General features: G+C 39.6%; 1 protein-coding gene across 7 annotated transcripts in view; it reads right to left on the reverse strand.

Moving 5' to 3' along the window:
- Positions 1-13,609, reverse strand: part of LOC121876955 (glutamate receptor ionotropic, kainate 2-like) — a 152,537-nt gene that overhangs the window by 51,657 nt on the left and 87,271 nt on the right. For all 7 annotated transcript variants that reach the window (XM_042382538.1, XM_042382541.1, XM_042382537.1 and 4 more), the window contains 2 exons: positions 2,030-2,185; positions 1,382-1,566 (listed from right to left, as the gene is read on the reverse strand). In XM_042382538.1, the coding sequence (XP_042238472.1) occupies positions 1,382-1,566; positions 2,030-2,185 (341 nt within the window). The remainder of the gene's footprint in view (positions 1-1,381; positions 1,567-2,029; positions 2,186-13,609) is intronic.

A 13,609-nucleotide genomic window follows, 5' to 3' on the forward strand; every position in this document is an offset into this window, starting at 1 on the left:
ACACCACCAGTTTCTACCCAGTTCTCGCCGCCTCTAGGAAATTTTGCATGTGAGTTCCCGTAGCTGTAACTCTCGTCTGAAGCGGCTTTGTTTATCTCGTGCCGTTGAAACTGTACACACAGTTTATCACCTCAGGAAACACTTAATGGGTTTGCTCAACACTCTTAGTTCAGATGCTGGGTGTGCATCGAGGAACATTACTGCTTGTGTAAGAGGCTTGGTATGAAGTATTTGTTCGGTGTGTTTCTGTGATTGTTATTATTCTTATTACTACAATCATTATCTCGTTTCGCCTGGTTCATTTACCCATTATCACATCTACACAGTTTCGAAAATTTAGCTAAGAATAAAAAATAATCAGGGGTGAAGGTCAGCATTGCACTAACACGACACTGCTTAACACGATGACCGAACCCCAACACCATGTCAACAAACGTACTTGACATGACATTCACTTCTCAAAACTGAATCGCAAAATGATTCGGTGAGTATTCAAGTGAGGACCTGACCTAACCTAACCTAACCTAACCTAACTTAACCTGACCTGACCTGACCTAACCCACTACACTTCTTTGCCAAAATATGACCCCTAGTGATTTATGAGTCTATGTAGGTCATCATACCAAAGTATTTTTAAGATACGAACAAAAGGAGATAAGATTATGCTGGATGAGCTCATTCCAGTAAAACACGTAATCTGTCGTATGGATGAAAAGATGGATGAGCTGCATCTCTGGTTGAAGTTGATGGATTGCCTCACTTAACCACTATCTGAGATGCTGGTCCACATTTTTATACAAGATTCCCGCCTTAATATTTTTCACGAAACTGGTGATATAATGAGGTACAATTACGCTCCGAGTCTCTGTGTTAAATTCGTCTTCCTGTTGGCTATCAGGTTAATGTCGTGTGTTTAATTTATCGTTATCACAGGTTCGAATTCAAAATGGAAATTTAATCTAAGAGCCTTTGGGAATCCATCTCTGTATCATGACTGGAGTGAAAGATTGCTACACCTTCTCACATTTGCACTAAAGGCAAAATTCTAACTTACGATATTTTAAGAATATTTTTATATCGTAGCTTATAATGACTCAGTTCAATACATTTTCACATCTTTAGTAAGGGAAAGAACATCACCTTAGCTAAAATTAGTAAATAGAAATAGAGATTGATGGAGTAAGTGCATAGATGGACTTTACTTTAGAGTAGATGAATTGAAAGATATGATCAAATAAACAAATAGAAATTGACAGAGTATAAACAAGAAGACTAGTTTGATCAGAGAATTGATTAAAAAAAAACAACAAAAAAGAAATCTATTCCACCTTGACCATAGTTGATTGGAGGAGGTAAGGATTGACTATAAACTGGACTTTACCTTGGCTAGAGTTGACGGATGGGGGTAGAGATTGACGGAGTACGCGTCTCTGGTAAGTCTAAAGTCCCACCTATTCTCTATATGCGGTATTTCCAGAGCGTCACAGATCGATTGGACGTGAGATGAGGTTTGACCAGACTGTGGACCAAAGATAGCGGCGACTCCAGATTTAAGAAGTGAACAAACTGTGGGAGAGACAGTTAGTTTGGATTAGTGACTGTGTGGGAGACAGTCACTTTGGGGTAGCGACTGGCATAGTGACTGTGTAGAAGAGAGTCAGTTAATAATAATAATAATAATATAAATAATAATAATAATAAAAATAATAATAATAATAATCTCACTATATAAGAACACAAAAGTTTAAATAACAATGAAATATTATTAAAATAGTTTGAACTTACTTTAATCTATTATATAAGTTTACCTTTTCTCAAAGTTAAATGTAATAAGGCAACTTATTATTAAAGAACATTTTTAAGAGGACCTTTATCAATATAGACAGACGGGCCTAAGACGGTAAAATTCTCTCTCTTTCTGTCTCTTCTATACTCTCTCTCTCTCACTCTCTCTCTTTCTTACTTTCTCTCTTGTCTCACCCTTTCTCTCTCTCACTCCCTATCACTCTTTTCTCTCGCTTTCTCCTACCTTTCCTAGAGCCCCTGAAGGAGTCGTTGGGTGGGATCTCCTCAATCTGGGCAGACAGACGGGCGTGGGCCAGTAAAGTTCTGTCGCTGTTGATGGCGTCGACGGCGTATCTGAAGGCGACCTCCTGACGATCGTCTGTAGGGTCGAACAGCCCACCTGAAGAAGGGAAACAACTGTTAAGGGACTGGTGTGGAGTGTGGTGGTAAGGTGGTGATGAAAATGGAGGTAGGAAGGTAGTAGTGGTTTGGATGGTGGTGGTGAGGATGTTGATAGCAATCGTAGTGGCAGTGGTGATGGTGGTAGGAGTATGGTGGTGATAATGGTAGGAGTATGGTGGTGATAGTGGTAGGAGTATGGTGGAGATAGTGGTAAGAGTATGGTGGTGATAATGGTGCACGAGAGACAATTAAGATAACGTCACTTAAGATAACCCACAGGTCTTATACCCAGCAGAAGATGGTCTCTTTACATCTCTGTGGCTGTGAGATGAAGCAGCGAGACAACACCTGAACCCAACCAATACAACTATGAACCACTGAGTAAACGAATCACTTTACTTGTCTCATAGTCCCCATAACACACATCGAGCTCATTAACAACAGATATCACGCCTATAAATTATACTAATGCCTATATCTCCTTGAAATTAAAGCTCTCAAACGCATATAATTGTTTTCTTTGTTATATTAATAAATCTTTTGTACTTGTTGCCTTTCATACTCACGTCTTTGTGGTTAAGTGAGTGGTTTTCAATGGTAGACTCAGGACTGTGGGGTGATGGACCGGCGGACCTGATAGCGTATGTATTATTGTGTTAGTGTTTACAAGGACTCATTACACGTCATTAAATATTAAGTACCAGTATTGTTATGAGTTCGTTTTGGTTTGATTGGTAGAGTTAGAATTATAAATACAGATTATTACCATTATCTATACTACTACTACTACTACTACTATTACTACGACAACACCAACTACTACTACTACTACTACTACTTCTTTTACTACAATTTCAATACGAATGATAGTTTTTATGCATCTCGTTAACAATAAAAAAATATAAACAAAAAAATTCGCTAAATACATATACGAAATTTTTTAATAAATAATTCAGTATTTTAACAGCAATCACTTAGAGAGGATCAATTTCACACCTGTAGGTAATTAGAAGGTATACTCAGTCATTTAATTAATTATTTTTTTACGTAACGTCATAGAACAATCATTGAATTGAAGAATTATTTATTACTTATAGAAAATATTTTATATCATACACATCTGTCCACACACACCTGTAATAAGACACTGATTCCTACACACCTGTATAGATAAATTAAATCAAACACACCTGTACCAAACAAAGTCAGCTAAAAAGACACGCAGAGAGAGAGAGAGAGAGAGAGAGAGAGAGAGAGAGAGAGAGAGAGAGTAATGATGATGGTAATTATGACGTTGACACATGACAGTCTTGCTAATGTTGTTTGGTTAGGTCATATTGCAGACACATGAGGGAGGGAGGGAGGGAGGAAGACTGTCATGCATGCAACTAGCCCATTACTGTCACACCTCATGATACTATGATAATGAGGGCGCTGTTATCACCCATCCTCCAGTACTGCCAACATTACCAACATGTTCTCTTACACTGTTATTGTCTCCTTCAATGCTGCCAACCAACTTTATTCTCATACACTGTTACATGATCTATCTATCTGTCTGTCTGTCTGTCTGTCTGTCTGTCCCCCCTCTCTCTTTCTCGCTCTCTTTTACTTTTTCTCATTCTCTCTCTCTCCTCTCTCTCTCTCTTTCTTTCACTTTCACTCTTTCTCCTCCTCTGTCTGTCTGTCTGTCTGTCTGTCTGTCTGTCTCTCATAATGTATTCATAGGGCAGAGTTTATGTTTATATTATATTTAAAACGTGAAAAAACGCTTCACCAGTGTGTGTGTGTGTGTGTGTGTGTGTGGTGTGTGTGTGGTGTGTGTGTGGTGTGTGTGTGTGTGTGTGGTGTGTGTGTGGTGTGTGTGTAGACTCAAAATTAAAATAAAACATTTAATTTAATTTCTATAAACCTAAGCAGTGGTAAAGTCCCTCAGCTGTTCGATGTTTAATTAAGAAAAGTGCCAACCAGTGCCATGTTTTGCCACGTATATGAACTATCCAATCATTCTGCCAATTAGAGAAGAGTGCAGGAATATTAAGCCAATCAGAGAAGAGTGCAGGAATATTAAGCCAATCAGAGAGGAGTGGAGGAATATTAAGCCAATCAGAGAAAACCAAATCATAGGAGAGGAGAATGACGTCATTAATTGGTTAAGGTATGAGATAGTGGTTATGGTCTTTGGATTCTTTAGGCTAGGTTAGGTTAGGTTAGGTTAGGTTAGGATGTGTTAGGTTAGGGTGTGTTAGGTTAGGATGTGTTAGGTTAGGATGTGTTAGGTTAGGATGTGTTAGGTTAGGATGTGTTAGGTTAGGATGTGTTAGCGTAGGATGTGTTAGGGTAGGATGTGTTAGGTTAGGATGTGTTAGGTTAGGATGTGTTAGGCTAGGTTGTGTTAGATTAGGATGTGTTAGGCTAGGTTGTGTTAGATTAGGATGTGTTAGGCTAGGTTAGGATGTGCTAGGTTAGGATGTGTTAGGTTAGGATGTGTTAGGTTAGGATGTGTTAGGTTAGATTATGTTGTGTTAGAAAGGGTTGGGTTGGTTGTATTGTATTAGAAAGAAAGAAAGAAAGAAAAAATATTCCAGTTCTTTCGAGAAAATTGAACAATGTATCTTTGTTTTTTCTGAATTTATAAAAGAGATACAATTTTTTCTCTTTTCTTTTAAAATTCATGTTTTTTTACACCTCAGATCTTTTGCTACCTTTCACTGTCTCCTATTTATTTTATTTTTCCATTTACTGTATTTTCATTTACTCTCAGTTATCCAGTTTTCCTCTTTTTTCTTTCTTTTTCTCTATATTTCCCTTTTCTGTTTTTCCTCAGCCTTTTATACTGATTTTCCTTTTCTGTAGCCCATTTATCTGTCTGTCTCTCTCTCTCATATCTTTACTGAGTCTTCCTTCCTTCTCCCTAACTCTCTTTCTCTCTGTCTTTATTTCTCTCTCCTTTCCTATCTCAATCTTCCTGTTTTTTACCTCAGTTCCCCAACCTCCTCTCTCTCTCTCTCTCTCTCTTTCCTCCCAACGAGACAATTGCGGTATAGATTTTCCGTCAAGAAATTCAATTAGCAGGAAGTGACGATGGCCGCTCACCATTTTATAACACGACCAAGCGGGCTCATCACACCTTGCTCACTCTCGCCTCACCAACCCAGATACACGTTCATTATTTTTTATTTATTATTATTTAATTTTTTTCATCTGTAAATGAGTCAGATAATAGAACCTGTTATTATCTTCACTATCAATGCTGCTGTGGTGGTTGTGGCTGTTGTGGTTGTGGTTGTTGTGGCAGTGATTGTTGTCGTGTTAATAGTTGTCGACTAATATTGACCTTTAAGATTGATTTATGTTAATCTTACTCTAATGTTAATAATGTGTTTTTTGTGTGTATATATATGCTAATAATGTACTGTATGTGTGCAGAAGATATTAATACTGTGTCTGTGTGTGTATAGGACACAGTAATACACACAGTCCATGTGTGTATAAGAGACGTTAATAGTGTGCTCATGTGTGTATAGGAGAGGTTGAAGTGTATCTACATATGTGTGTGTACAGAACAGGTTAATAGTATGTCCATGTGTGTACAGGAGTCATTGATAGTTTATTTAGGGTTATTATATATTCACTTGGACTGGGTAGATACACAGTGTTGAGGGGATCACCTTAAAGCCTGGCTGTTAACACATCACACTAGGGAGCTTGGTCCTACTGACGCACAATTAAAGTCACCAATGCATACTAAAACACACTAATGATGTCTCCTGTACACATAGGGCCTATTAAAGTCTCTTAAACACATATAAACACATTATTATCCAATCTTGTACACATACACACAAAGATACACCAGTAATAATTCCTATTCACAAATACACCCAAAAAAGTATCTTCACCCCCTGAGATCCATGAAATAATCCCTTATACGTGTATCTTATAATATACCTAACTCAACATTCACAAAACACGGGATTTTTTCTTCTTTCCCCTAACTAGAAAGTAAACAAAGCAGCTGGTCACTTGCGAGTCCCAGTGAAATTTCGATACCATTTTAGCCAACGTCTTTAAACCCGAGATGAAGAGATGCGTTTGAAGGCAATTTTCTATCTTATGGTAAAGGAAGCACTGTGTTTTTTTTTTTTGAGAATACGGATCTAGAAATTTGTAGTTGTTGTTGTTTTAGTTTAATTATCTTATGGTGGATTAGGTCACTATCTGTACTGTAATTACTGTTATTTATAGACACTAATTGTAATCTGTACCGCTATCACCATAATTTACATTATTAGTATCATTTGATTTGTAGTAGTTGAATAAGGGTGCGCCAAGTCCGTAGACTTGCTAGTGATATCATTATTACTTCCAACACCATTACCACCATCACCACTACCAGCACCATCATCACTACCAGCACCATCATCACTACCAGCACCATCATCACTACCAGCACCATCACCACTACCAGCACCATCATCACTACCAGCACCATCACCACTACCAGCACCATCATCACTACCAGCACCATCATCACTACCAGCACCATCATCACTACCAGCACCATCATCACTACCAGCACCACCACTATCCACGGGAACAAAACCTATCAAACTAAACTAGACTCGTCCAGGACTTTTTTCCCCTGTTACCGGAAATAAATTTATCATATGTACCAAAAAGAACAAATTAGACTTTAAGGAATAAATTACCTTAACGAATATTAAAAAAAAATCAAGGTTTATTTCGACTCATTTACGTATTTAGGAGAATTTAAACCCTTAGGGAATAAATTATCTTACGAATATTAAAAGAATCAAGGGTTTGTTTTATCCACTAAGTACACTAGAGACTTCAGCGCCACCAGGGAAAAAACAAACAAACAAACATCGGACGCATCTTAAAGACTCCCGAGCCTCTTTTACTCAGTTACGAGATGATAAATTTAACGTAGGTACGGGAGGGAAGTTGGACGGTGGTCTCTCAACAACAGTAGAAGTACGAACGGTCATAAATTGGGTCTTGGCTAAGGTGTAAAATATATTTGTTTTTTTTCTGGAGTATTTATCATGTGATGTATCTGACCTCCCTCTTACTCTCCTCTTCTTCCCTCCTCCTCTTCCTCTTCTTATCTTCCTCTTTCCTTCTTCCCTTCTCCTCCTCATGTTCCTCTCCTCTTCCCTCCTCCTCCCTGTCGACTATCACCACCACCACCAATATGACTCATCACCACCACCATCTACATCACCACTTCCACCATTATCATCAGCAACACCATAGTTATCATTACCTACAACACCTTTACCTACAGCAACACCACTACTATAATTATTAAAACTATAAAGACGGTGTTGCTGATGTGAGATTAATAAGCATTTTTTCTCACACCATTTTCTCTCTCACTCGTTTCTCTTTCATTCTTATTTGCTGTCTATTATTTTCTCCCTCTTTCTCTCTCTCATTCTTTCATTTTCTTCTCTTTATCTCTCTCTTTTTTTTCTCTCTCTCTCTAATTTTCTTTTCTTTCTCTCTTCTTTCTCTTTTTTTCTCTTTCATTTTTTCACTCTCTCTCTCTCTCTCTCTCTCTCTCTCTCTCCACCACAAGCAATATATGCAACAGGTGTGGTGACACTTGATAAATGACGTACGGCCGAGGGGTGAAGAGTGTTATTGAATTGGCTGTACTGTGTGTGTGTGTGTGTGTGTGTGTGTGTGTGTGTGTGTATCAAAATTAGTCTAAAAAAGATAATTTGCCAGGAGTCACAACCTTCAATTTTTATCAGTGACTTGAAATTTTTCCCTTTGATTAGAATTTCATAACATTACTGGACCTTACCTGGAGATATTACATACATACATACATACATACATACATACATACACTCGACCTATATCTGTAGCTGGTTATATGTCCATTAATCATTTATTACTTAGTATTAAATATACTAAGGGTCAAACAGCTCTATATCTTCCACTATGATGGATAAGGTGAGGTAGACACGACACTGGACTCAATATTGAAGGCTAAAATTACTCGGAATATATATATACGATTCAATCTATCACGTCAACAGGTGACCTTTGTGCCATATATCACAGGTAAATCGAAATAGGGAAGGTATTGTATATTCTCTTCACCACCACCATGGATATTTGTAAACCAGTTGGGGTTATCCAATAAGCTAGTAGGGATGTGGTTATGCTGCGAGTACTATTGGTTCACATTGGATTACAGTGACGGTTGTGGTGGTGGTGGTGGTGGTTGTGGTGGTGGTGGTGGTGGTGGTGGTGGTGGTGGTGGTGGTGGTGACGGTGGTGGTGGTGGTGGTGGTGGTGACGGTGGTGGTGGTGGTGGTGGTGGTGGTGGTGGTGGTGGTGATGGTGGTGGTGGTGGTGGTGGTAGGTGGTGGTGGTGGTGGGTGAAACGGTTGTGACGGTGGTGGTGGTGACGGTGGTGGTGGTGGTGGTGACGGTGGTGGTGGTGGTAAGACGGTGGTGGTGGTGGTGGTGATTTGTGGTGGTGGTGGTGACGCAGTGGTGGTGGTGGTGGTGGTGGTGGTGGTGACGGTTGTGGTGGTGGTTGTGGTGGTGGTTGTGGTGGTGGTTACGGTGGTGGTGGGTGGTTATGGTGGTGGTGGTGGTGGTGGTGCGACGGTGACGGTGGTGGTGGTGGTGGTGGATGGTGGTGGTGGTGGTGGTGAACGGTGGTGACGGTGGTGGTGGTGGTGACGGTGGTGGTGGTGGTGGTGGTGGTGACGGTGGTGGTGGTGGTGGTGGTGGTGAACGGTGGTGACGGTAGGTGGTGGTGACGGTGGTGGTGGGTGGTGGTGGTGACGGTGGTGGTGGTGGTGGTGACGGTGGTGGTGGTGGTGGTGATGGTGGTGGTGGTGGTGGTGGTGGTGGTGACGACGGTGGTGGTGGTGGTGGTGGTGGTGGTGGTGGTGACGGGGTTGTAGGCGGGGACGGTGGTGGTGGTGGTGGTGACGGTGGTGGTGGTGGTGACGGTGGTGGTGGTGGTGGTGGTGACGGTGGTGACGGTGGTGGTGGTGGTGGTGGTGGTGGTGGTGGTTCAGAGGGATACGTTGCCTTCAGTGGTAAAGTTTGCTGTTGTTTATGTTGTGTGTTTCTGGATTTCAACAACTAAGGTCTTTAAACACGTAACGAGCTTGGCGAGGTGAGGTGAGGTGAGGCGAGGTAAGGTGAGGCGAGGCGAGGCGAGGTGAGGTGAGGCGAGGTGAGGTGAGGTGAGGTGGAGGTGAGGTGAGGCGAGGCGAGGCGAGGTGAGGTGAGGCGAGGTGAGGTGAGGTGAGGTGAGGGTGTATCTAGTCACATTTGCTTCTTTGAGGCTACTTCGGTACAGCATACGAGTCAATTATGCTACGACTATAGTAGACTAAGGTTAGGTTAGGTTAGGTTAGGTTAGGTTAGGTTAGGTTAGGTTAGGTTAGGTTAGGTTAGGGAGGTACTGTACTGGGAATAACTAGAGGTCGTCTACAGTGGGAACCTTTTTTGTGTGTTAAAACAAATTGAGAGAAAAAGAACATGTATTTCAGCTGACAACTCGTCCTGTGTGTACCAGTTGGGGGAATTCACTGTACTACCCTAACAGTAATTATTCACTTTGTCACACATAACTAACAATAATATTTTTGTAAACTATTTTTTCTATTTATTAATTTAAATGTTTTTTTATCCAATCAAATTAAATTAAAATATCCATAAATTATTGTCTAATTTCACTTTTTGTAAATTTGTTTCGAAAATATCAATCAACAATGGCTATTAATTCCCTATCATGTAGTTGTGTTTCATTGTAACTTTTAAGTCCTGTCTCTCTCTCTGTTTCTTAAATAGTTCTCTTCTCTCTGTCTCTCTGTTTCTTAAATAGTTCTACTTTCTGTTTCTGTCTATCTCTGTCTCTCTGTTTCTCTCTGTTGCCTAGTGGTCAAGTGATACAACCTCATCCTAACTAGTTTATTACGACACCAAATTTCCCTTTATTTACACCAAAGTCTAGACGATGTTTCCTTCCTGTTTCCTTCTTCCGTGCTATTATTCTTATCTTTATCACTCCTTTGTTTATACTTTAATTCCATTGCTTATTCCTCCTTTTTTTTACCTTTTCTCTTCGTTTATTAAATGTGTTTCATCTTCGTGGTTTAGTTGGTTTATTCCTATTATTCGTTATTTGTCTTTTAAACTGTTTATTACCGTTTCTCTCCTTCTCTTGTTTATCTATGTTTACTTAATATCTCTTTGATTATTCATTATTTCCGATGTTTATTGTTTTATTGCCTAACAGTTATTCAACCTCTGATTCACCTTTTGATTTTATTAATATCTTTAATTTTCTTGATTATTTACGTATTGTAGACCTCAAAGGTAAGCAAGAAGAAGAAGAAGAAGAAGAAAAGGAGGGGAGGAAACAGTCAATATTCATTTTATTTCTTGCCAAAAAATTCCCAGTTTTTGTGTAGCAACTCGAAGAAACTTTTGTGTCAGGGATTATTAAGGTGACGTCCGTGTGTGTGTGTGTGTGTGTGTGTGTGTGTGTGTGTGTGTGTTTTAGAGTGGTTTTTAGCCCGTAACCTCAAATGTAATGGCCCGGTATGGGAAGTACACTACACAAGACCTCAATACACACACAGGAAATAGCCACACACACTAAACACAGCCACACACAACACCAGCGGTTCCCTTAGACACTGCCACCTTAAGATGGTAAATTCAGGTAAGAGATTAAGTCAACACTGGGTGGGCCTTACGGGCGTTGGAATGGTCACTCCCCCATCCTCGACTCGCTTGTGTAAAGACGATAGGTAGCTGTAGCACATAGCACTCTCTGGCTTCCTAGTAGAGGAGAATGGGTCTGGTCGTTTAGGAAGTCGTTATGTATAGAAGCAGTCATAGGTAAATTTATCTGGTCGTTTTGTAGGTCGTTTTGTATTGAAGCAGTCATAGGTAAACTTGTATGGTCATTTAGTAGGTCGTTATGTATAGAAGTAGAGTCATAAACACCTTTTGGATACATCATTATAGGTTCTAAGTATATGTGCAGGTTTGGTAAGTCCTATGTGGTGTTTGTGTAATAAGAGTGGCATCTGAACCTATACTTTTGGCAGATAAACATTTGAAGTTTACTAAATACAGTCATTTTGGTAGTGATTATGGCTACAGTGATTCTCTTTTCGTTATAGAGGGCGCTTGTACCTAAAAAATACCGTAATAAGCCTAAAAACTACAGAATTTATTAATTTATATGCAAAATACAGGTAAATTAATTCCCACAAGGTGAAAAAAATATAAAAGTTAGTGCGTAAACCTAAACACGATTAAAAAAATACATATATTAAAAAATCACAAAATCACCATAACTTAACAACCTAATTCAACTAAATCACCACCACATTACAACCTCTATCCCTCCTCCCTCCTTCATCGTCTCCTCCCTCCCCACCTCCAGGAAAATGAGACTATACCATCAACTCAGGCTAGGAATCACATCAGCGTCACCAGCAGCCAACATCTAGAAAGAGGCAACTAAAATCGACCCTACAGACAACATCCCATGGAAGGAAATTGGACATCTGAGAAACATCCGCCAGAGACTTCGAGTACAACAACTTCAAGGGAGTCTGTCTATTCTTGCCCTCGTCAGTAGACTAAGATAAACAGAGTCTTAGAGTATTGGTCTTGAAGGAATGGCAGTTTTAGGTTTATAGTCCCGTCTGTTAAAACCCAAACAGACAATTTGTTTCTCTATTAAAAAAACATTAAAAAGCTCCTATAGTGAGACAATATTCTTTTAAGTTCTGATTATCTGTTTTAGGATAAGTTAGATTATTGTAGGTTAGGTTAGTTTGAGTTAAGTTTGATCAGATTAAGTTACGATAAACTACACTAAAAACAACTTTGTATACTGTAGTTCAATTTGCGTCCCTTTCTCCTCCTCTCCCTTGATGTAGAAAGCGGCAGAGTCAACAAAAATTCGGCCTGAAATATTCACAACTAGAGGCATTCATTGTCAATCGCGGTGTGTAGTGAGTGGAAGGGAGGGGTCGCTTGCCTGTGTACACCTACAATGATCTGATAGATTGGGGAGGCTGCTTGTGTATCTCTCTTCTCTCTCTCTCTATATCTCTGTGTTGTTGTCTCTCTCTCTGTCTGTCTTTGTCTGTGTGTGAGTATGTGTGTGTGTGTGTGTGTGTGTGTGTGTGTGTGTGTGTGTGTGTGTGTGTGTGTGTAATTTAATACCCAAGAGAATGACTGCACTCAACAAGTCACTACGTTAAGTCGGTGAGGGTCCCATACGACCTTGGAAGGAACCAATCAAAACAGCCGAAAAAAAAACCCAATAGTAAACAGAATAGTAAAAAAACAACAACATTGGAATCCAGGATGTAAAAAAAACCTCAAAGGTAAATATCCATCTGGGAAAATTTTCAAACTGTCCTCCCAACCAAAAAAAAAAAAAAAATTCAATGGACATGACGAAGGAATTAATGAGGGCAAATTTGCATACGTAATGTGGCGCTGTTGATTGGAGGAGACTAACCAGGAGACCAAACAGTGGCCAGAGATTGGTATGTGGAGGGAAATTACTTCTTCTCAATGGTAGAGGAATTAATTAAACCTAGAATACAAGGTGGAAATAAAGGTGGAGTTATGATGTTGCGTGTGGTTTGTTTATATACAGTATTATATAAAACATAAATATGAAAGAATCTGTCTGTCTGTCTGTCTGTCCATTATAAGATTGTCTTGCCACTGTCCCGGGTGTCGTCACAAAGGGAACTGAGTTGTCAGTTCTGAGGCATTACGACTTTCTCTTTCTTTCACATTTCTTTCTCTCTCTCTCTTTATCCCCGTGTGTCTCTGTTTCTTCTTTCCTTCCCTCCTCTTCTTTCCTTCCTCCTTCTTTCTCTCTTTCACACACACACACACACAGTTGGGAAGGTCTAGTCATTGTTCTTGTATCTGAAGAATAATTGGCTTTTGCATTCATCCTATTATTTTTTGCTATTCATAATTTTTTTATCACTATATATGTATATATAAGTGTGTTTGTGTGTGTGTGTGTTGAGAGAATCTATGGGAATTACTTGATAACAATAGTATACAGGAGAGAGAGAGAGAGAGAGAGAGAGAGAGAGAGAGAGAGAGAAAAAAAAAGAGAGAGAGAGAGTGAGACAGACAGACAGACACAAAAAAAATAGAAAAATAGAATCACAAAATCCCATCACCAGTGTAATAATAAAAGAGCCAGGATTTATGGCTACAATATGTGTTGTTTACCAAATATGTCTGGCAGTAATTGAAACTCTTTGTTCAGCGACAGTGTTGGTGGGGCGTATAGTTTGTCAGGATTTGTTATCATGAATGAACTGACGATAAATCCACTTACGAGACTTATTGGTCGCGT

This window comes from Homarus americanus, unplaced genomic scaffold (assembly GCF_018991925.1).
Source record: "Homarus americanus isolate GMGI-L3 unplaced genomic scaffold, GMGI_Hamer_2.0 scaffold726, whole genome shotgun sequence".
Lineage (NCBI taxonomy): Eukaryota > Metazoa > Arthropoda > Malacostraca > Decapoda > Nephropidae > Homarus > Homarus americanus.